The sequence below is a fragment of the Lissotriton vulgaris genome, chromosome 6 (assembly GCF_964263255.1).
Source record: "Lissotriton vulgaris chromosome 6, aLisVul1.2, whole genome shotgun sequence".
In the NCBI taxonomy this organism is placed as follows: domain Eukaryota; kingdom Metazoa; phylum Chordata; class Amphibia; order Caudata; family Salamandridae; genus Lissotriton; species Lissotriton vulgaris.
The window spans coordinates 173,582,015-173,606,580 of record NC_141694.1 but is presented as its reverse complement, the minus strand read 5'-3'; the positions used below and the strand labels follow the sequence as shown (position 1 = coordinate 173,606,580).

The window sequence follows — 24,566 nt, the reverse complement described above, 5'->3', positions numbered from 1 at the left end:
CATGACTGCTTGGCTGGCCTCCAAGTTGTCTGAAGCTTGCTTCCACAACTTAGCCATTTGGCTTCGGAAGGCCAGCATGTAGCTCACCACGTCCTGGGGAAGCTTCCTGGGAGTCCGTTCCCATCCGTCTTTCACCAGGCTGAGAGGTCCTCGTACAGGGTGCCCGTACAAAAGTTCAAAGGGGCTGAAGCCCACTCCCTTTTGTGGCACTTCCCTGTAAGAAAACAAGAGACAGGGTAGGAGGATGTCCCATTTCCTCCGCAGGCTCTCAGGTAGACTCCGTATCATACCTTTCAAGGTTTTGTTAAACCTTTCCACAAGACCATTGGTTTGTGGGTGATAAGGAGTGGTAAACCAATAGGTAACTCCGCACTCCTTCCACATAGCCCGCATGTATGCTGAAAGGAAGTTAGTCCCCCTGTCGGACACAACCTCCTTGGGGAAACCCACTCGGGTGAAGATCCCCATCAGGGCCCTTGCCACCACAGGTGCAGTGATGGTCCTCAGAGGTATGGCCTCTGGGTACCGTGTGGCATGATCCACCAAAACCAGTATGAACCGGTGACCAGCTGAAGTTGGTGGATCCAATGGCCCCACAATGTCGATGCCCACCCTCTCAAAGGGGGTGCTAACGACAGGTAGTGGTTCCAGGGGAGCTTTAAGCTTCACTCCTGTTTTCCCACTAGCTTGGCAGGACAAGCACGTCCGACAGTATGTGTCAGACGCCACTTTCATTCGAGGCCAATAGAAGTGGGGGACAAGCCGGGCAAAGGTCTTGTCCTGTCCTAGATGTCCTGCCAATGGTATCTCATGAGCCAGTTCCAGTAGAAAGGCTCTAAAGCATTGAGGGACCACCAAGGCTCTGGCTGAACCGTGGCCAGGTGCCTTGGGCTCACTGTAGAGGAGTCCATCCTCCCAGTAAATCCGGTAGCTCCCTTCAATGTTTCCCGCTGCCTGGGCGTTGGCCTGTTGCCGCAGCCCCTCGAGAGTAGGACACTCTTTCTGAGCTTCACAGAATTCTTCCCGGGAAGGACCTCCCTCCACATGCCATTCAGTTGGGATGGGTAGGTTTTCCAGGGAAGCAACATTCTCCCCTGTGGACTCCAGATCCACCTCCGCAGGTGGTCCAGCTGTCTCACGAGGTGGAGATGTCGAGGCAGGGTCCTCCGGCCTCTTGTCCTTCTCCTCTCTGGCAGCCGGCTGGGCCATTGTTCCAGGCTCCAGCGTAAGCAAACTTCCCCTTCGGGCAGTCGCTGACCTTGTGCTGACACAAGTCCAGTCAGGGGGTCCCAGCATCGCAGAGTGAGTCTGGTACTCCACCCTCCTCCAAGCATTGTGCTCCATATCATTCCCTAACAGGCAGTCAACAGGCACGGCAGGGCTTACGGCAACTCGAAGTGGACCTGCAACCCCTCCCCACTCAAAGGGAACCTCAGCCACAGGGTAGTGGCCCAATCTGCCGTCAGCCATTACGGCGGGATGGAGTACATCTGGGATGACCTGCTCTGGAGACACCAGCTGACTCCTTACCATAGTCATGCTGGCTCCTGTGTCTCTCAGAGCCTCCCCTCTATGGCCATTGATGGTGACCCACTGCTCATACTTAGTAGTATTAGAGGGCAGCTGGGTCTTGGGAACCATCTCCTTATCTCCCAGGGACACTAAGGTGACACCCGCCCGCTTCCCCCCATTAACCAAAGGCATCTCCTCCCCGAGCACTACACTAGTGATTCCCGGGGCTTTTCCTCCAGTGGGAGGGGGTGGTCTTTTTGGGCATCTCACATCTCCTTTATAGTGTCCCACACCACCACACTCAAAACAATGAACAACCCTTGGCTGCTGGCTTTGGCCAGGGGTAGGGTTGCGAGGGGGGTTACTCTTGGGGATGAATCCTCTGCCCCTTCCTTGCGAAGTATTTTGTGGCCCTTTTGAGAACTCCCTCTTAGTTTCCCCTCCCTCTTTCTTCTGGGGGGCGCCCTGTCCTTGCTTCTGGGAATTCCCTCCAGTCCCCTTAGTCGACACCCGGGTACTAACCCAGATGTCCGCCTCCTCAGCAAGCTTCCTGGGGCTGGTCAGCTTGCTGTCCACCAGATGCTGTCTTAGTTCGGGAAGACACTTCTCGAGTAGGTGTTCCTTGAGTATGAGGTCATATAGTCCCTCATAGTCTCCTACTTCGCTGCCTCTTACCCAACCCTCCAGGGCCTTCCTGGAGTAGTCCAAGAAATCTACCCAGTTTTGCGTGCCCAGCTTGTAGCTGCCCCGGAACTTTTGCCTATATTTCTCAGGGGTCAACCCAAACTTCTTGAGCAGCGCTGATTTCATAGCCGGATAGTAGGTCTGTTCACTCTGGTCAAGGGCCAACAAAGTATCCCTGCCAGTGGGGGGCATGTATTTGTATAACCCACCTCCCCAGTGGACTTCCAGAATCCCATGGGCCCTCAGCGAGACCTCGTAGGCGGCTAGCCATTTAGCAATGTCGTCACTGGGTACATAACAAGCCATAATATCTTTTGGTAGGTACGGTCTAGGTTCCCTGGTGTTGGTCTGGATATCGCTGCCACCATTCTCTGGTTTGGGGGTACGTAAGTTTAGGGCTTGCAAATCCATCTCCTTGATGGTCCGCTCATGCTCCAACCTCTTTTCCTCCCTCACCATGTCCATCCTGGCTAGTTCTATTCTCATCCTCCTCTCCTCCCTCCTATCTTCTAACTCGGCGTCGGTCAGGCCCCTCTCTGACACGCTACTGCCCACTCTGGAAGGTGTTCTAGGACCTGTTACAAGGTTCTCCCCTCCCGCCTGGTACAGTGTTGCGGTCTCTAGGACAGTGTCCTTGTCACTCTCTTCAGGATCTACCTCCTCCCCGGAATGAGCCTCTACCCATGCCCGGATACTGGTCAGCAGCTCAACTTTTCTGGCGCCTTTCTTGAAAAACACCCCCTGCTGCTGACACCATTCCTTCAATTGGGTCACAGTATAATTGTCTAGCTCTTCCACATTTATCTCCATTTCTATTTGAAGTATACAATGCTACACAGGAGAAATCCACAAAGTGACCTGAGGTCAACCTCCACCCACCGCCAGAAGTAAATTTAGAAAAATCAAAAATGTAAATTAGGAGGGCCGCAGGGAGAAAACTCCAGGTGAGGTCTCGTGGTTGGCACTGCGTTACTAATAAGTGAGTGTAAGTACAAATCCGCTATCCCACCGCTGAAACACCAATTATGTTGGACCTAGCTTACCCAAGCCTACATATGGTAGCTTGGCGCAGTAGTGGTCTACAGCTAACTCAAGGCGTTGGCTAAGTACTTACAAGTCTCACTCACAGTAACACAGTGATGAACCACTAAAATAAAGACACAACACCTCTGTTTGGAAAAATACCGTTACCTTTTATAAAAATAATATGGCTCTTTGGATTTAAATCATACAGGATACAACATCAATTTCTTTTAGGAGTAAACATTACACTTTTGCTTTGAGAAATTACTTTTCACTCTTCCTGCTGTGGAAAAAGGGCAGTAAAACACATTCACTTGGCAAGAGTTCAGTAATGAGGAAGTGACACTCTTTTGAAATTACAAGAAACCTGTTAGATTTACACTATGCAGGGTTACACACTTACATCACCTAACTGGCATGTACATTTCCTAACAGTTTCAGAGTGCTCTTCAGGGTTATTGGCCTGCTTCAGTAGTAATTTTCAAGACCCTAGTATCACTAGCCTGTACCCAATTCTATAATTACTCTGGTGTATCAAGCTAACTCCCAGCTTTGATCAACCCTGGTTCTACAATGAACTATTATTTCTTCTATTCACAACTTAGGATTTTCACTAGCAGTTCCCAGTTATCAGACTCTTTAGTGGCCCCTCTTCCCTGCTCCTTACTTTAGCGTGGGGACGATGATGTCCCAGTCCCCACGCGTCACTGTTGCCTCAGGGCGCCTGCCGGCGTCTTTGCCTCTTTCTGCCTCGGCTCCGCCGAACCGGCGCTTTGCTGGGGGGTCTGGCGGTGAATCGATTGGGGTCCCCAACTCTCCCCTCCCCGCTCGTGTCTGCTTCACACTTTGACACTCGAGCGGGGAAGGCGAAACGGAGCAACACGCCTGGGCCTTCTTTTCCCTCGCTCGCGCTGGCTCCTTCAGCTAGCGCTCGAGCGTGGGGGATCGAGGTAACTGACACGGCGCTCCGGGAATCCTTCCGGCGCCTCTTCAGTCACTCCGACCGTCGCGCTGAACCTCCGGTCATGCGCGGAAGCGCTCCTCGACGACTCCGCCTCCGCTCCCGCCTCCTCAGCGACGCGCACTGCTCTGGGCCTGCTCACCTTATTGCCCCTCCTTCCGGGGACATCCACAGCTCACGGGGCATGCGCGAGCCCGACGCTGGAAGCGTCTCTTCAGGGGCCGACTCACTTCGCCTCACAGAGGCCGATTAAGGCAGCGCGGGTGCGAGGGACCAGTGTTCCCGCTTGGCGCCGCGCTGTCACCACTCTTTTGGCCACTGATCCTCCCCTCACTTGGCTCCAAGGAAAAACACTGCACAGAGCGGGACGCTCTATCCTCAGGGTCCCAACAGGCTCTGCTGCCGCCTGCCTCCTCCACCAAGCCTCAGGAGCACCACAGAGTCCACACCTGGCTGGAATCCACTCCCTACTCAGCGCTGGTAGGTGGAAGTCTTATCCAGGGAAGTTAGGTCTCCTAGCAGAGCGTTCCACTAGGGATCAATGGGGGCAAGTCTTAGAAGGGTCTTTCTTCTCAAATAGCTCGATTTCTTGATCAGTAGTTGTTGTCTGGAGAGAGGGATCGGTCAAAGGCTGAAGGGGGAACAATCCTCTGAAGTAACTGTCAGCCTCAGAGACAAACTAGCTGCTCTCAGTGTGTCCACCTCCTCTCACCACTGCCTCACTCCTCTACTCTGGGGTCAGCACAAAATGGCTGCTGGTCACTGGCCTTATATAGGGTGGCCTGAGACCTGCAGAAGTCTCTAGTTAATTCCAGAAAGTTCCCTAATGTTATCCTATGGACCTGTCCTCCAGTAGTGTCCGTTATGGCAGTTGGTGGACACCATTTTAGATCTCTGGAGATCCCTAGATTTTCAAAGGGGGGTGACTAGGCCTCACAAGTTATGAGGGAAAAATGGCGTCATCGCCAAGGAACACCTAGCCCCCTGACAGCATTAAAAATTCCTGATGGACTCATGTAAAAATAAAAATTGAAACTCTGGGAGGCTAAGGGGGACAAAAATAAATCATGATGGTTAGAGTCTTCCCAGAAGCAGACAGGTCTAACAACAGGGGAGTGATGAAGTCTGCAATGTGGTTGGAGAATTCTGCTCAAGGCCCGTCTGGTGGTAGATGAGGGTTCTCTTAAGGGTGGAATTGTAGTCCATTCATATTTTGAAGTGGAGGTGTTTCATGAGTTTTGGATCTGAGTCTGTGGAGGTGTAGCAGTCAATCGTGTTTCTGTAGATGATCGGAAACATGGTTGTGGGTTTGATCCTTGTGTGTGATTTTGTAGGCAGGTGAATATCTGCGGCGATGTCCACGTTGCAAGCTGAGTTGAGCAATGTTTCAGTCTGGAAAAGAATGTCGAGTGTGTTTCTGTTGAAGAGGTCCCACATTTGGGAGCAGTGTTTTCAGAGGTATGAGACGTTGAGGAGCATGGTTGATAGCTGGTGCGTGATGGTGGTGTGCAACGGTTGTTTGAGGTGGTTGAGTCAGCATCTAAGGTGTTGCAGATAAAATTGTAATGGGTGCAGGAGAAAGGTCCTACCATGGTACTTGGGAATGTGTGGCAGCAGCTTGTTTGCCGGTGTGTATTCCTGAGTTTTTGGAGGACAGCGAAGGAGTAGTGTCATCGTTTGTTGGCTCCGGTGGCAGTTGCTTAGAGCCAGGGTTCATAGCGCTGGATGTGGTCCAGGCATAGACATAAGCCAACAGGCTTGCCTTAGGCATGGCAGCAGCATGCTTGTTGCACAGTTGCACAGTGGCCTGCATTAACTTCTGGGATGGGTAGGGTCTCTATTGGGGGAAAGGTGAGGCCGAAAAACCCAGGCAGTGGGGGTGTCACCTGGTCAAAAGGTGGCAGATGGATCAGGCTGGAACATACAGAAACTAGAGGCTGCTGGTAAGTGCCAAGCTAGGTCTCCAGGTGCCTACTAAAATAGTCAACTGACACAGAACTGAGATATTATATTTCCTGAAAGCCTTTTTGTTCATATCAGTACTTCAACTATATATCCTGCCAAATGTCTACAAGTGTGCTTCAGTTAAAAGTTTATTTCAATGCCCAACAGCCTCCTTTCATTCACCCCATAAAACAAAATGGCCACGTGGCACTTCCACCTCTGACAATTTATCAAAAATCTCTTCCCCACCTTCTCCTAAATGACTAACATTAACACTTTCTTTCTATCAGGAATGATGGCCATCAAATAGTTTTCAAATACACAGTGCCAATGTTTCCATTTTAATGCAGGCGTTTCAGTATTTTTAAAACAATCCAGGCTGAGTGTGCCTTTATTTCCACTTTAAATAGGGATCTTTAGAATTTTGTCAAAATAATCGAGGGTATTTGAAGGTTTTTCTTATGGCCATGTTGCAATCCTTACGGTCAAGAATAACCACGACAACAGTTTACCCCAACATCACAAAACAAATAATATACAGGTGTTTGCTGAAAAGATTAGTCAAAAAAATGTATCCGAACAATACCAAAAGAATTACCTTAAACTATGTGTCTTTGCTATGGTAACTTGATGGAGTGACATTTGACCAAATTAACTTGTTATGGGTCCAGGAGGATATATTACAGTCAACCTCTGTAATAACAACTGTCAGTCATTTAAGACAAAGTAGGGTTCTGTATTGATGCGAGCACATATGCATTCCTACTGTCTTCATAAAGCTGCTTTATGTGCCCTGTTCTCTATTGACACTGCTTCCTTTGTTGATGCACATGCATGCATGTTTTCCCACTTCAATTGGTCATTTAGGCCTTACTCTGACATTTTGTTCACAATATATGTGCAAGTTTGGTTTAGCAGAGTTGTATGCGGGGCCAGACTGACGAATTAAATGCAGCCCTATCAAAAATCTCTTTTCATTCATCCATTCTCTCTCTCGACCTCTCTGCGTTCTCTACCTTCTCCCTCGCTCCTCACTTTCTCTGTACTTTCACCCTCCCTTTTTTGAAGCCTCTCCATCCATAATGTACTCTACCTGGCTGAGCATGGGAAAGAGTACAGAGGCACAAACTGTGTCCCCGGGCTTTCACAACCTGCCCCAAAGGGGTCTAGCCCACCAGGGCAATGCCTGGTGAAATAAAAGGCCTCCCTGTTACTGATTTTATTTTCAGGCCAAAAAGTACCTCCAATGAACCCAAGGCTGTTTGGATTGCAAAGTTGAATTCAAATAACGTGCACAAAATGGTGCAATACCTTACAATGAAAATGCAGACTAACAGCTCACAAAACCCTTTTATGTTGACTTTTTTGTTGACAAAGGTGATGTTAAAAATTACCATCTTTTGAATGGTGGACCCCCAGATTTTTGCCTTACCCTAACATGCTGGCTGTAGAACTGCTAACCAGTGGTAAAGTTTTTGTGCTTCCCCTTTTAACATGATAGATTTGGTATACCTCTGGTATACACCCCTAGTAGATGGTTTAAAGTGTACCTAGTGTCTGTAAGTAAAACGTCACCAGTAAAATGCGGCACCCATTGTACCACTCACTGCCGTGGTAGTGCAAACATCATTGCAGGCCTACCATTTTAATCCTGGGTGCTCAGTTTATAAACTGCAAATTCGACATGTCAAACAACCCCTTTTGAGAGGCCAAACACTTCTTTCTAAATATTTATAAGACACCCCGAAGTAGGCCTTATTGGCAATAGGCAGGAAGCATGGTATTTTTATATGTAAAAGTTTAATGTCCTTTCAGTGAAAATGCCAAAAAGCTATTTACACATTAGCAAGGAAGGTTGTTCCATAGGAAAGTAAGGGGATGCAATATTTTTTAAATAATATTATCTTTGTCTAGGAAATGCCTACAAAGTTATATCTTGAGCTTTTTGAAATACTATTTAAAAGCTCAATTCACTGGTAAAGTTGGATTGAATAACTATTTTGAAAAATATGCTTTTAGAATGTTACATTTCCCCTGCCTAAATTCTCAGGAGTACCATTTGCATGACTTCCAACTCTCATATGCGATCTGGAAGCTGGGCAAAGGAATTGAGAGTGGGAAGGTGTATCTGTTCCTCTGGCAGGATGACAATCTGAGCAGTGGCAAGAAACTTACAGTCAAAGAAGCCTACCCTCTTAAAAGCTGATATTACCTAATGTTCGGGCAGGGCCCCTTAATGCTCCCCAGTCAGAGATGCAACAGTCCTAGTGGTAGGCAATCAGCCCTCAGAACTGTTTCTGAGTGACCACAGAGGAAGTGTTGCACATTCCCCTGGACACACCTCTAGGGTGGGCACAGAAGCTCTGCGGTGAAGAAGAAAGAAAGAGGGGCACTGTGGGACACCTGAACTGCTATAAATATGGGCAGCATTAACCCTGGGAGCTTTTCCCAATTAGTTAGAGAAGGGCCAGAGGTTACCTTGATCCATACCTGGTGCTACATATCGAAGTGTCACGCCTGGATAACCTATTCAGAACCCTGGTGAACATGTTGTTGTGTTATCTGAGGCGAGCTGAAACACTGAACCTTTTGAACCCAGCACAGAGAAGTGACACAAAGGCTCAATTGGCTCACCTGATGTTAGCTACAGGGATAAAAAAAACTCCTAGAGACACCTTTTACTGGGAAACCCACATGACCAGTTCCAAATGGACCCCTAATACGCTTGAGTGTTTCATTAATTCTCATATACCTTTTAGAGGGTTTAACCTTGAATTTGACCAAGGTACCAAAAAACCTGCTCTATCTTCTCAAGGAGAGTTTGGTGTCCAGGATGATCTCAAGGTTACTGGCAAGTATCGCAGGGGTTATTGGGGGCCATGTTCAGAGAGCTAACAAGGAGTACCTCAGGGTGAGTAGATGCTACTGAACATTAGGACTTTGGTTTTGTCTGTGTTGAGCTGGAGGTAGTTGTTTGTCATCAAAGCACTGATGTTGCTGATTTCATTTGTGAAGTTTGCTTGGGGGGTTCTGGTTGTATAGTTAAGGGAGAGAATGAGCTGTATGGCATTGACATAGCATATTATGTTGATTGTGTGGGCTCTGATGATGTCATGTAGATGCTGAAGAGTGTTGGGCTGAGCGACAATCCTTGAGGGACTTCGCACAATAATTTCTTGGGGTCTGAGGTTTAGGAGGAAGTCTATCTCATTCAGTTCTGTCGGTGAAGAAGGAGGATATCCACGTGATGGCTAGTCAGCAGATATCCATTTGATGAAGCTTTCCTGAAGAGTGGCTTGTGGGAGACTGTATTGAAAGCTGCAGAGAGGTCGAGGAGGATGTGTGAGGACATTTCTCCACAGTCGAGGATCCATTTGATGTCATTGGTGGCCACATTGAGGCCTGTCTCTGATCTGTGGTTAGTGCAAAAGCCTTATTGAGAGCTGTCTTTTGTGTTGGTAGAGTTCTAGGTGTTCTGCGAGTTGGATATTGGTGGCTTTCCCAATGCCTTTAGCTGGAAAAAGCAGGAGCAAGATGGGTCTGCAGCTGTGGAGGGTGTTGGGCTGTGTTGCTGGTTTCTTCAATATGGCATTGACTTCTGCATTTTTCCAGAAAGACGTAAAGCTGGCTTTATATTACGGAGGTGTTGATGATAGTGGTCAGCTGGGAAGATGGTTCTTCCAAGGTTGATTATTAAGTAGGGGCATGGGTCTGAGGTGGATCCTGAATGGATAGTATTCATCAGTTCAAGAGGTTCTTTCTTTGTTCAGGAGGTGCTTCCAGTTGCATAGCTGCTGCTTGGCAATGAAGGAAGTGTTTGGCTAGTTGGGGGAATTCACATTGATATGCTTGGTCGAATGTGTTGTAGATCTTGTCAGTCTTCTTTTTGAAGAAGTTTGAGAGTTTGGTGCAGAGTGCTTGAGATGGAATGATGTTATTGGCAGCTGTGGAATTGGAGAACTTGATGATGGTAAAGAATTCCTTGCCATTTTTGGAGCTGGCTTCAAGTCTGAGAGTTAGGGCCTTTTGTTTGCATCTTGTTGATGTTGGTGGTATAGGTTGAGGGCAGGTTTGTATGTGGATCTTGTGGTGGTGTTTTTGTTAAGTCTCCATTTTCTCTTAGGTTCTCTGCACTTGCTCTTGAGCTACCTGTGGTGGTACTAGCTGGGTCATGTGTTGTTTTTTGTAGGTCTTGTTATTGGTGGGCATAGTGCGGTTGCAGAGTGAATTAGCCATTTATTGAAGAGTTTGGTGTTGACATTGAGGTTACAGGTCTGGTGGGCTGGGTGTTTCTGTGAGGGCTTGGTCTAGTTTTCTTCTGATATTATATCCCAGTGTCTTTGTGGTGCTATGGGTTTTTCTAGTGGGGTGGTTTGTTGGGTGGATATCTTGAAAAGTATGATGAAGGGGTTGGACCATATGAGACGGGTTGTGTGGGTGGTGGTGATTCTGTTGTTTGAAGACAAAATAGGGCAGAGAATGTGGCTTTCTGTGTGGGTTGGTCTTTGGATGAGGTGTGTAAGTCTGAGGTTGCTGAATCTGTCAAGCATGGCCATGGAGTTAGGGTCTGTGGTGACTTCTAGATGGAAATTGAGGTCCCACAGGAGTATGTAGCTGGTTGAGCTGATGGACAGGGGAGTGATGAAGTCTGCAATGTGGTTGGATAATTCTGTTCAAGGCCCGTCTGGTGGTAGATGAGGGTTCTCTTAAGGGTGGAATTGTAGTCCATTCATATTTTGAAGTGGAGGTGTTTCATGAGTTTTGGATCTGAGTCTGTGGAGGTGTAGCAGTCAATCGTGTTTCTGTAGATGGTCGGAAACATGGTTGTGGGTTTGAACCTTGTGTGTGATTTTGTAGGCAGGTGAATATCTGCGGCGATGTCCACGTTGCAAGCTGAGTTGAGCAATGTTTCAGTCTGGAAAAGAATGTCGAGTGTGTTTCTGTTGAAGAGGTCCCACATTTGGGAGCAGTGTTTTCAGAGGTATGAGACGTTGAGGAGCATGGTTGATAGCTGGTGCGTGATGGTGGTGTGCAACGGTTGTTTGAGGTGGTTGAGTCAGCATCTAAGGTGTTGCAGATAAAATTGTAATGGGTGCAGGAGAAAGGTCCTACCATGGTACTTGGGAATGTGTGGCAGCAGCTTGTTTGCCGGTGTGTATTCCTGAGTTTTTGGAGGACAGCGAAGGAGTAGTGTCATCGTTTGTTGGCTCCGGTGGCAGTTGCTTAGAGCCAGGGTTCATAGCGCTGGATGTGGTCCAGGCATAGACATAAGCCAACAGGCTTGCCTTAGGCATGGCAGCAGCATGCTTGTTGCACAGTTGCACAGTGGCCTGCATTAACTTCTGGGATGGGTAGGGTCTCTATTGGGGGAAAGGTGAGGCCGAAAAACCCAGGCAGTGGGGGTGTCACCTGGTCAAAAGGTGGCAGATGGATCAGGCTGGAACATACAGAAACTAGAGGCTGCTGGTAAGTGCCAAGCTAGGTCTCCAGGTGTCTACTAAAATAGTCAACTGACACAGAACTGAGATATTATATTTCCTGAAAGCCTTTTTGTTCATATCAGTACTTCAACTATATATCCTGCCAAATGTCTACAAGTGTGCTTCAGTTAAAAGTTTATTTCAATGCCCAACAGCCTCCTTTCATTCACCCCATAAAACAAAATGGCCACGTGGCATTTCCACCTCTGACAATTTATCAAAAATCTCTTCCCCACCTTCTCCTAAATGACTAACATTAACACTTTCTTTCTATCAGGAATGATGGCCATCAAATAGTTTTCAAATACACAGTGCCAATGTTTCCATTTTAATGCAGGCGTTTCAGTATTTTTAAAACAATCCAGGCTGAGTGTGCCTTTATTTCCACTTTAAATAGGGATCTTTAGAATTTTGTCAAAATAATCGAGGGTATTTGAAGGTTTTTCTTATGGCCATGTTGCAATCCTACAGGTCAAGAATAACCACGACAACAGTTTACCCCAACATCACAAAACAAATAATATACAGGTGTTTGCTGAAAAGATTAGTCAAAAAAATGTATCCGAACAATACCAAAAGAATTACCTTAAACTATGTGTCTTTGCTATGGTAACTTGATGGAGTGACATTTGACCAAATTAACTTGTTATGGGTCCAGGAGGATATATTACAGTCAACCTCTGTAATAACAACTGTCAGTCATTTAAGACAAAGTAGGGTTCTGTATTGATGCGAGCACATATGCATTCCTACTGTCTTCATAAAGCTGCTTTATGTGCCCTGTTCTCTATTGACACTGCTTCCTTTGTTGATGCACATGCATGCATGTTTTCCCACTTCAATTGGTCATTTAGGCCTTACTCTGACATTTTGTTCACAATATATGTGCAAGTTTGGTTTAGCAGAGTTGTATGCGGGGCCAGACTGACGAATTAAATGCAGCCCTATCAAAAATCTCTTTTCATTCATCCATTCTCTCTCTCGACCTCTCTGCGTTCTCTACCTTCTCCCTCGCTCCTCACTTTCTCTGTACTTTCACCCTCCCTTTTTTGAAGCCTCTCCATCCATAATGTACTCTACCTGGCTGAGCATGGGAAAGAGTACAGAGGCACAAACTGTGTCCCCGGGCTTTCACAACCTGCCCCAAAGGGGTCTAGCCCACCAGGGCAATGCCTGGTGAAATAAAAGGCCTCCCTGTTACTGATTTTATTTTCAGGCCAAAAAGTACCTCCAATGAACCCAAGGCTGTTTGGATTGCAAAGTTGAATTCAAATAACGTGCACAAAATGGTGCAATACCTTACAATGAAAATGCAGACTAACAGCTCACAAAACCCTTTTATGTTGACTTTTTTGTTGACAAAGGTGATGTTAAAAATTACCATCTTTTGAATGGTGGACCCCCAGATTTTTGCCTTACCCTAACATGCTGGCTGTAGAACTGCTAACCAGTGGTAAAGTTTTTGTGCTTCCCCTTTTAACATGATAGATTTGGTATACCTCTGGTATACACCCCTAGTAGATGGTTTAAAGTGTACCTAGTGTCTGTAAGTAAAACGTCACCAGTAAAATGCGGCACCCATTGTACCACTCACTGCCATGGTAGTGCAAACATCATTGCAGGCCTACCATTTTAATCCTGGGTGCTCAGTTTATAAACTGCAAATTCGACATGTCAAACAACCCCTTTTGAGAGGCCAAACACTTCTTTCTAAATATTTATAAGACACCCCGAAGTAGGCCTTATTGGCAATAGGCAGGAAGCATGGTATTTTTATATGTAAAAGTTTAATGTCCTTTCAGTGAAAATGCCAAAAAGCTATTTACACATTAGCAAGGAAGGTTGTTCCATAGGAAAGTAAGGGGATGCAATATTTTTTAAATAATATTATCTTTGTCTAGGAAATGCCTACAAAGTTATATCTTGAGCTTTTTGAAATACTATTTAAAAGCTCAATTCACTGGTAAAGTTGGATTGAATAACTATTTTGAAAAATATGCTTTTAGAATGTTACATTTCCCCTGCCTAAATTCTCAGGAGTACCATTTGCATGACTTCCAACTCTCATATGCGATCTGGAAGCTGGGCAAAGGAATTGAGAGTGGGAAGGTGTATCTGTTCCTCTGGCAGGATGACAATCTGAGCAGTGGCAAGAAACTTACAGTCAAAGAAGCCTACCCTCTTAAAAGCTGATATTACCTAATGTTCGGGCAGGGCCCCTTAATGCTCCCCAGTCAGAGATGCAACAGTCCTAGTGGTAGGCAATCAGCCCTCAGAACTGTTTCTGAGTGACCACAGAGGAAGTGTTGCACATTCCCCTGGACACACCTCTAGGGTGGGCACAGAAGCTCTGCGGTGAAGAAGAAAGAAAGAGGGGCACTGTGGGACACCTGAACTGCTATAAATATGGGCAGCATTAACCCTGGGAGCTTTTCCCAATTAGTTAGAGAAGGGCCAGAGGTTACCTTGACCCATACCTGGTGCTACATATCGAAGTGTCACGCCTGGATAACCTATTCAGAACCCTGGTGAACATGTTGTTGTGTTATCTGAGGCGAGCTGAAACACTGAACCTTTTGAACCCAGCACAGAGAAGTGACACAAAGGCTCAATTGGCTCACCTGATGTTAGCTACAGGGATAAAAAAAACTCCTAGAGGCACCTTTTACTGGGAAACCCACATGACCAGTTCCAAATGGACCCCTAATACGCTTGAGTGTTTCATTAATTCTCATATACCTTTTAGAGGGTTTAACCTTGAATTTGACCAAGGTACCAAAAAACCTGCTCTATCTTCTCAAGGAGAGTTTGGTGTCCAGGATGATCTCAAGGTTACTGACAAGTATCGCAGGGGTTATTGGGGGCCATGTTCAGAGAGCTAACAAGGAGTACCTCAGGGTGAGTAGATGCTACTGAACATTAGGACTTTGGTTTTGTCTGTGTTGAGCTGGAGGTAGTTGTTTGTCATCAAAGCACTGATGTTGCTGATTTCATTTGTGAAGTTTGCTTTGGGGGTTCTGGTTGTATAGTTAAGGGAGAGAATGAGCTGTATGGCATTGACATAGCATATTATGTTGATTGTGTGGGCTCTGATGATGTCATGTAGATGCTGAAGAGTGTTGGGCTGAGCGACAATCCTTGAGGGACTTCGCACAATAATTTCTTGGGGTCTGAGGTTTAGGAGGAAGTCTATCTCATTCAGTTCTGTCTGTGAAGAAGGAGGATATCCACGTGATGGCTAGTCAGCAGATATCCATTTGATGAAGCTTTCCTGAAGAGTGGCTTGTGGGAGACTGTATTGAAAGCTGCAGAGAGGTCGAGGAGGATGTGTGAGGACATTTCTCCACAGTCGAGGATCCATTTGATGTCATTGGTGGCCACATTGAGGCCTGTCTCTGATCTGTGGTTAGTGCAAAAGCCTTATTGAGAGCTGTCTTTTGTGTTGGTAGAGTTCTAGGTGTTCTGCGAGTTGGATATTGGTGGCTTTCCCAATGCCTGTAGCTGGAAAAAGCAGGAGCAAGATGGGTCTGCAGCTGTGGAGGGTGTTGGGCTGTGTTGCTGGTTTCTTCAATATGGCATTGACTTCTGCATTTTTCCAGAAAGACGTAAAGCTGGCTTTATATTACGGAGGTGTTGATGATAGTGGTCAGCTGGGAAGATGGTTCTTCCAAGGTTGATTATTAAGTAGGGGCATGGGTCTGAGGTGGATCCTGAATGGATAGTATTCATCAGTTCAAGAGGTTCTTTCTTTGTTCAGGAGATGCTTCCAGTTGCATAGCTGCTGCTTGGCAATGAAGGAAGTGTTTGGCTAGTTGGGGGAATTCACATTGATATGCTTGGTCGAATGTGTTGTAGATCTTGTCAGTCTTCTTTTTGAAGAAGTTTGAGAGTTTGGTGCAGAGTGCTTGAGATGGAATGATGTTATTGGCAGCTGTGGAATTGGAGAACTTGATGATGGTAAAGAATTCCTTGCCATTTTTGGAGCTGGCTTCAAGTCTGAGAGTTAGGGCCTTTTGTTTGCATCTTGTTGATGTTGGTGGTATAGGTTGAGGGCAGGTTTGTATGTGGATCTTGTGGTGGTGTTTTTGTTAAGTCTCCATTTTCTCTTAGGTTCTCTGCACTTGCTCTTGAGCTACCTGTGGTGGTACTAGCTGGGTCATGTGTTGTTTTTTGTAGGTCTTGTTATTGGTGGGCATAGTGCGGTTGCAGAGTGAATTAGCCATTTATTGAAGAGTTTGGTGTTGACATTGAGGTTACAGGTCTGGTGGGCTGGGTGTTTCTGTGAGGGCTTGGTCTAGTTTTCTTCTGATATTATATCCCAGTGTCTTTGTGGTGCTATGGGTTTTTCTAGTGGGGTGGTTTGTTGGGTGGATATCTTGAAAAGTATGATGAAGGGGTTGGACCATATGAGACGGGTTGTGTGGGTGGTGGTGATTCTGTTGTTTGAAGACAAAATAGGGCAGAGAATGTGGCTTTCTGTGTGGGTTGGTCTTTGGATGAGGTGTGTAAGTCTGAGGTTGCTGAATCTGTCAAGCATGGCCATGGAGTTAGGGTCTGTGGTGACTTCTAGATGGAAATTGAGGTCCCACAGGAGTATGTAGCTGGTTGAGCTGATGGACAGGGGAGTGATGAAGTCTGCAATGTGGTTGGAGAATTCTGCTCAAGGCCCGTCTGGTGGTAGATGAGGGTTCTCTTAAGGGTGGAATTGTAGTCCATTCATATTTTGAAGTGGAGGTGTTTCATGAGTTTTGGATCTGAGTCTGTGGAGGTGTAGCAGTCAATCGTGTTTCTGTAGATGGTCGGAAACATGGTTGTGGGTTTGAACCTTGTGTGTGATTTTGTAGGCAGGTGAATATCTGCGGCGATGTCCACGTTGCAAGCTGAGTTGAGCAATGTTTCAGTCTGGAAAAGAATGTCGAGTGTGTTTCTGTTGAAGAGGTCCCACATTTGGGAGCAGTGTTTTCAGAGGTATGAGACGTTGAGGAGCATGGTTGATAGCTGGTGCGTGATGGTGGTGTGCAACGGTTGTTTGAGGTGGTTGAGTCAGCATCTAAGGTGTTGCAGATAAAATTGTAATGGGTGCAGGAGAAAGGTCCTACCATGGTACTTGGGAATGTGTGGCAGCAGCTTGTTTGCCGGTGTGTATTCCTGAGTTTTTGGAGGACAGCGAAGGAGTAGTGTCATCGTTTGTTGGCTCCGGTGGCAGTTGCTTAGAGCCAGGGTTCATAGCGCTGGATGTGGTCCAGGCATAGACATAAGCCAACAGGCTTGCCTTAGGCATGGCAGCAGCATGCTTGTTGCACAGTTGCACAGTGGCCTGCATTAACTTCTGGGATGGGTAGGGTCTCTATTGGGGGAAAGGTGAGGCCGAAAAACCCAGGCAGTGGGGGTGTCACCTGGTCAAAAGGTGGCAGATGGATCAGGCTGGAACATACAGAAACTAGAGGCTGCTGGTAAGTGCCAAGCTAGGTCTCCAGGTGCCTACTAAAATAGTCAACTGACACAGAACTGAGATATTATATTTCCTGAAAGCCTTTTTGTTCATATCAGTACTTCAACTATATATCCTGCCAAATGTCTACAAGTGTGCTTCAGTTAAAAGTTTATTTCAATGCCCAACAGCCTCCTTTCATTCACCCCATAAAACAAAATGGCCACGTGGCACTTCCACCTCTGACAATTTATCAAAAATCTCTTCCCCACCTTCTCCTAAATGACTAACATTAACACTTTCTTTCTATCAGGAATGATGGCCATCAAATAGTTTTCAAATACACAGTGCCAATGTTTCCATTTTAATGCAGGCGTTTCAGTATTTTTAAAACAATCCAGGCTGAGTGTGCCTTTATTTCCACTTTAAATAGGGATCTTTAGAATTTTGTCAAAATAATCGAGGGTATTTGAAGGTTTTTCTTATGGCCATGTTGCAATCCTTAAGGTCAAGAATAACCACGACAACAGTTTACCCCAACATCACAAAAGAAATAATATACAGGTGTTTGCTGAAAAGATTAGTCAAAAAAATGTATCCGAACAATACCAAAAGAATTACTTTAAACTATGTGTCTTTGCTATGGTAACTTGATGGAGTGACATTTGACTAAATTAACTTGTTATGGGTCCAGGAGGATATATTACAGTCAACCTCTGTAATAACAACTGTCAGTCATTTAAGACAAAGTAGGGTTCTGTATTGATGCGAGCACATATGCATTCCTACTGTCTTCATAAAGCTGCTTTATGTGCCCTGTTCTCTATTGACACTGCTTCCTTTGTTGATGCACATGCATGCATGTTTTCCCACTTCAATTGGTCATTTAGGCCTTACTCTGACATTTTGTTCACAATATATGTGCAAGTTTGGTTTAGCAGAGTTGTATGCGGGGCCAGACTGACGAATTAAATGCAGCCCTATCAAAAATCTCTTTTCATTCATCCATTCTCTCTCTCGACCTCTCTGCGTTCTCTACCTTCTCCCTCGCTCCTCACTTTCTCTGTACTTTCACCCTCCCTTTTTTGAAGCCTCTCCATCCATAATGTACTCTACCTGGCTGAGCATGGGAAAGAGTACAGAGGCACAAACTGTGTCCCCGGGCTTTCACAACCTGCCCCAAAGGGGTCTAGCCCACCAGGGCAATGCCTGGTGAAATAAAAGGCCTCCCTGTTACTGATTTTATTTTCAGGCCAAAAAGTACCTCCAATGAACCCAAGGCTGTTTGGATTGCAAAGTTGAATTCAAATAACGTGCACAAAATGGTGCAATACCTTACAATGAAAATGCAGACTAACAGCTCACAAAACCCTTTTATGTTGACTTTTTTGTTGACAAAGGTGATGTTAAAAATTACCATCTTTTGAATGGTGGACCCCCAGATTTTTGCCTTACCCTAACATGCTGGCTGTAGAACTGCTAACCAGTGGTAAAGGTTTTGTGCTTCCCCTTTTAACATGATAGATTTGGTATACCTCTGGTATACACCCCTAGTAGATGGTTTAAAGTGTACCTAGTGTCTGTAAGTAAAACGTCACCAGTAAAATGCGGCACCCATTGTACCACTCACTGCCGTGGTAGTGCAAACATCATTGCAGGCCTACCATTTTAATCCTGGGTGCTCAGTTTATAAACTGCAAATTCGACATGTCAAACAACCCCTTTTGAGAGGCCAAACACTTCTTTCTAAATATTTATAAGACACCCCGAAGTAGGCCTTATTGGCAATAGGCAGGAAGCATGGTATTTTTATATGTAAAAGTTTAATGTCCTTTCAGTGAAAATGCCAAAAAGCTATTTACACATTAGCAAGGAAGGTTGTTCCATAGGAAAGTAAGGGGATGCAATATTTTTTAAATAATATTATCTTTGTCTAGGAAATGCCTACAAAGTTATATCTTGAGCTTTTTGAAATACTATTTAAAAGCTCAATTCACTGGTAAAGTTGGATTGAATAACTATTTTGAAAAATATGCTTTTAGAATGTTACATTTCCCCTGCCTAAATTCTCAGGAGTACCATTTGCATGACTTCCAACTCTCATATGCGATCTGGAAGCTGGGCAAAGGAATTGAGAGTGGGAAGGTGTATCTGTTCCTCTGGCAGGATGACAATCTGAGCAGTGGCAAGAAACTTACAGTCAAAGAAGCCTACCCTCTTAAAAGCTGATATTACCTAATGTTCGGGCAGGGCCCCTTAATGCTCCCCAGTCAGAGATGCAACAGTCCTAGTGGTAGGCAATCAGCCCTCAGAACTGTTTCTGAGTGACCACAGAGGAAGTGTTGCACATTCCCCTGGACACACCTCTAGGGTGGGCACAGAAGCTCTGCGGTGAAGAAGAAAGAAAGAGGGGCACTGTGGGACACCTGAACTGCTATAAATATGGGCAGCATTAACCCTGTGAGCTTTTCCCAATTAGTTAGAGAAGGGCCAGAGGTTACCTTGACCCATACCTGGTGCTACATATCGAAGTGTCACGCCTGGATACCCTATTCAGAACCCTGGTGAACATGTTGTTGTGTTATCTGAGGCGAGCTGAAACACTGAACCTTTTGAACCCAGCACAGAGAAGTGACACAAAGGCTCAATTGGCTCACCTGATGTTAGCTACAGGGATAAAAAAAACTCCTAGAGGCACCTTTTACTGGGAAACCCACATGACCAGTTCCAAATGGACCCCTAATACGCTTGAGTGTTTCATTAATTCTCATATACCTTTTAGAGGGTTTAACCTTGAATTTGACCAAGGTACCAAAAAACAGAAAAATGTGCTGTAAGAAACTGGGTTATTAGTTAAGAGAGTTGGGAGCCCAGCTCAAGTAATATTCACATTTTGTGTCTGGGTAAACAACAAACATCACTAAATTGGCCTGTGCTTAACCCTCTAGTATGTTGACAAAAGTAATCAGGCTTAACTTGGACAAAATGTGTAACATATCTATCTTGGGCCCGATTCACAGAACTAACTTAGGACAAAATCCTAAACTTACTACCATTTTGGTATTCAATGGCATCAATGAGTATAGAGAGTTACTTACAGGCTAATAACAACAGCTAGTCTTTAATATAATATTGTCTGGTCTACAGGTCTTCTCTTGCTATTACAATTTGGAAAAAGTTTTGCTATAACCATTAAGTTATATCTATAACATACCCCCACACCCCTTCCCTTCCCTGTTTTTCTGAAACCAAGAAACAATCATAACTAGAACTAAACTTTAAGCTAGTCTTTTAGATCTGTCCGCCGCTTTTGACACGGTGGACCATTCCACCTTACTCACCCGTGTCAAGGCGGCGGGCATAGAGGGTCTAGCCTTCGCTTGGCTTGAGTCCTTTCTAAGTGGCAGAGCTCAGGCAGTCCATCTCACCGGTTTCACTGCGGCCTCTCACAAGGTGACGTGTGGGGTCCCCCAGGGTTCCTCACTTTCCCCCCTTTTGTTTAACTTATACATTTTCCCCCTCATTTTTATGTTACAGCAGCTCGAGGTCACGGTGTACAACTACGCCGATGACCTCCAGCTTATTTTCAACCTTTCTCATTCCCCTTCTTCCTTCCAGAATGTCCAATCTGTTATGCTGTTCATTCAGGATTGGATGAACTGCAACCACCTCAAACTCAATCCGGACAAGACCGAACTAGTCTTGACCGGAGGTGGTTGCAGCCCCTGGTCCCCTTCTCACTGGCCCTCCCCACTCGGTGCTCCCCCACTCCCGGTCCCCAAAGTCAAAACCCTTGGTATCTTCCTCAATCCCTCTCTCTCTGTTCACTCCCAGGTTAGTTCTGTTGTTTCCTCTTGTTTCTTCTCCCTCAGAACCATCAGGAAGATCTCTCGGTTCTTTTCACTCCCCGCCCTAAAGATCATAGTGCTGGCGATGGTGTTGTCGCGCCTTGACTACGGCAACATCATTTACAATGGTGCGCCTGCCTACGCCATTCACCGGCTGCAACTAGTGCAGAACCAGGCGGCCCGACTTATCTACGGCCTGCCTAAATATCATCGGGCCACCCCTTTATTGCAGGCACTGCACTGGCTGCCGGTGAAAGAGCGGGCCCTGTTCAAGCTTGGGTGCCTCACCTTTCAGGCTAGAATGGGCACAGCACCAGAGTTCATCTGTTCGGCTATCAAGCCTTACACCCCAGGGAGAGTACTTCGATCCTCCCATCAGGCCCTCTTAACTGTTCCCCGATTTAAAAAGAAAAAGGCTGGCGGCACCAAGTTTTCTGTTCTGGCCCCTGTGTTTTGGAACTCCCTGCCCGCGGCACTTCGCACAACATCCTCCTACACTGAATTCAGGAAAAACCTTAAAACCTTCCTTTTCTCTCGCGCTTTTGCTGCCTAACTCTCCTCGCTTGCCATCCCCTCGCATTCTGAAGCGCCATGAAACCGCATGGTATAAGTGCGCTATATAAATGTTTTTAAATTCAAAATTTAAATTCAAATTCAAATAGTCCATCCTAAGAAAAACTGGGATCTTGTTTACTGATAATATGAATAAAATTACTGACAATATGTATATAAACACTGACCTCGCTTTGCACAGCCCTTGGCTTAGATGTCCTTCCAGACACTAGAGAAACTAGATTTAAAAAAAAGTTAGACAGTGTGGTTAGCAATTACTACAGTGTCTTTTTCCTCCGGCAGTGCGGGGCCTCCCTCCTGAGCAACCTGACAGGTAGAGGCGAGGCTGGACTATGCAACAATTGTGGGTAAGTCCATAAATGCTTATAATAAGGCATCATTTATGTGTGACATAGTGATAGAAAATTATGCACAATGATTACATGTGATGAAAATGTTTTGACTTGCCCTATATACATTCTCACTCTCTCAACAACCACCTTTGCATTCTGTTCTTTTTTACAGATATCCAGAGTATGACCTGACACAGCAATAGTATTGCGCAGGAATACTGGTGGTGTATTACCAATTTACTTATTCTCTTTATGTTCTATACGCTATGGGTCATCCTTAGAGTGATCCGAAAATTGCAGAATCCTTACCAACATTTTAGACCTGTATTCGGATAATACTTTAAAAGTGGTTGGATCTAGATCATGTATCTTGGGAAGAGAGAACGCCATTAACACATTCAACAAAAAGCAATTATTAATATCCTAAATAGACCATTCCTACTTTTGATGTTCTTCCAATAACTCTCGATTATAAGTAAGTGCCCAACATTACCCCATTAGATTCGTATCATTATGACATTTTCTAGTTAACCACAATGGCTCACACAATTAATTGCAGTTCAAACATTGTAGATACCCTCAAATCTGGAACCTAGACGAGTGCTGGACAGCACTGGTCTCATGTCTGATCCTTTTGCACCTTATGATCAATTACGTTTGCTCTCTCATAACCTCGGGTCCTAAACTTCTCTAAGCATTTCTATTTCGATCTGCCTTCCCCAGTCGTCTGTATTTTTCCAAAAAACGTATCCCAATCCAGTATTTTACTCTCTCCAGACTTTCTGAAAAATGTTTCAATCATGTCAGTTTGTACAATGAGAACCCAATACCAAAAAGGTGTACATCTTTCTCAGTGCTCGTTTGCACACGTTCTAGCTTGCTGTGGGAGGAAGATTAACATAGCCACAAAAATATGACCCAGGGCACTCGCATTCAGCTTGTTAGAAAAATTGCAGTCTAAGGATTGGGTATAGCTTGAAAGGTTCGCGACGCGTTCGCAATGCATTGTGTTCTGGCTGATGACTCATTGTCAAATGTTTCCGAGCTAATACTCCGGCAAAATGCATTGGTAAGTGCACAAATGTCTAAAATAAATTTTAAAAAAATACCTAATCTACTTGCTAAACATATTTTGAAGATTTTCATGAGAACTATTTAATTCATAGACATATGAACCGCGTTACGTTAACTCGAATTAACCTGATAAAAAGCACAATACAGCAACGCAAATATATTGCCAATTACTTTTGGAATTTGCCAGACGTGAGCAAAATAGGTTAGTATTTTGGCCAAAAATAATGATACTCTAACAACACTGCAAAAAAAACAAGCATATCATGGTTTGTAAAGTATTTTTCATTGCAGGTGCCTCTACACATATCAAGAAGTAACTTACCTTTCATGGTAAGTGTCTGCTGAGAGATCCGGTGTCGAGGGGCGATAGTCCAAACAGAGTATGAAGTTGAACAGTGCCTTTGGGACTCTTTTAATGCCTTGGGTGGTTCTGCAGTTACGTAAGAAGTACTTAAATCTTGGACAAGGTGCTCAGAACAAAGAATATTAATTAATACTTCTGTGTCCAGACTTGTTACAGAAGTGATAGTTGCCGGAATGGCCATATTCCAGCTATATTGCTCTTTATGAAAATTTAAATGTGAGTTCCGGTTGTGATGACAATTGCACAGTGGTGCTAGTAGGGAGTTACACAAAAGCAAACAACAGAGCTCCACACATTAAGATATCTCAGGATCTATCAGTGAGAAATGTTTATTTGCAAAGGCACTATGTGTTAGAATGGTGAAAAATGTAAATAAGATAAATCACTAAGCATGTACAGATTATCATTGATAGCGTCATTGTAAACCTAATAATAATAATAATAATAATAATACTGTATTGTTTGATTAATGAAAATCATTACAATGATGATTATCCATACCTTAATTCTCACTTTATATTAAAAGACAGAGGTATATAACAATAGATAGTTAAAATATGTGCACCCTCTAAAATTTCATTGGTATCTAGGTCCATGCTACTAGTTTTCTACACGATGTATGGGTATCGTTTGTACAACCCTTGGTCCCTTAATTGCTTCACATTTGGGGAACAGTAGTAGATCGTTGAAGTATATAACAATAAATACTTAAAACAAACCGAATCATCACCCACTAAAATGTCATCGACCCCTGACCCTCCTGGTAGTTCGCTCCCGCTCCACGCAGCTCCGCCTGTGTGCCCCTGCTGCCGCTGCTGAGTATCCGCTGTTAAGGGTGCTCTACCGCCGTTTCTGTGCCGCGTTTGTGCCCTCTGTGCCACTGTTTTTCCCCCTCTGTGTGTCCCGTTTTGCATCTCTGCCACTCGTTTTGCTCTCTTTTGTGCCCCGTTTTTGACCTCTGTGCCACTGTTTCCTCCCTCTGTGTGCCCCATTTTCACTTTCTAAGCCAATGTTTCTCTCCCTCTCTGTGTGCCCCGTTTTGCTTCTGTGCAACTCGTTTTTCTCCTCTGTTGTGCCCCGTTTTTGACCTCTGTGCCACTGTTTTCCCCCTCTTTGCACCCCATTCTGCTTTCTGTCCCACTGTTTCCCCGCCGCCCCGGCCCAATCGCTGCTCCTGCCTCCCGCCTCCCAGCTTTTCCTCCCTCCCACCTCCCCATATATGCCGGATGCTGCGCGGCCGCATTGCTGGCGCGCCGAAGGCATGCCTAAGGCAAGCCCGTCTGCTCCCGTCCGCGCCTGGACCGCGCCCAGCGCCAGAGCCCCTGGACCCCACGAATGCC

The 24,566-nt window shown here is 45.4% G+C and overlaps 1 protein-coding gene across 1 annotated transcript in view; it reads right to left on the bottom strand.

The window, feature by feature from the left end:
- LOC147706972 (cysteine-rich venom protein-like) overlaps positions 1-23,407 on the bottom strand; it is a 229,107-nt gene extending 205,700 nt beyond the window's left edge. Inside the window, exon 1 of the mRNA XM_086925608.1 lies at positions 23,185-23,407. Coding sequence (XP_086781734.1) covers positions 23,185-23,407 — 223 coding nt within the window. The remainder of the gene's footprint in view (positions 1-23,184) is intronic.
- Positions 23,408-24,566: the final 1,159 nt, after the last annotated feature.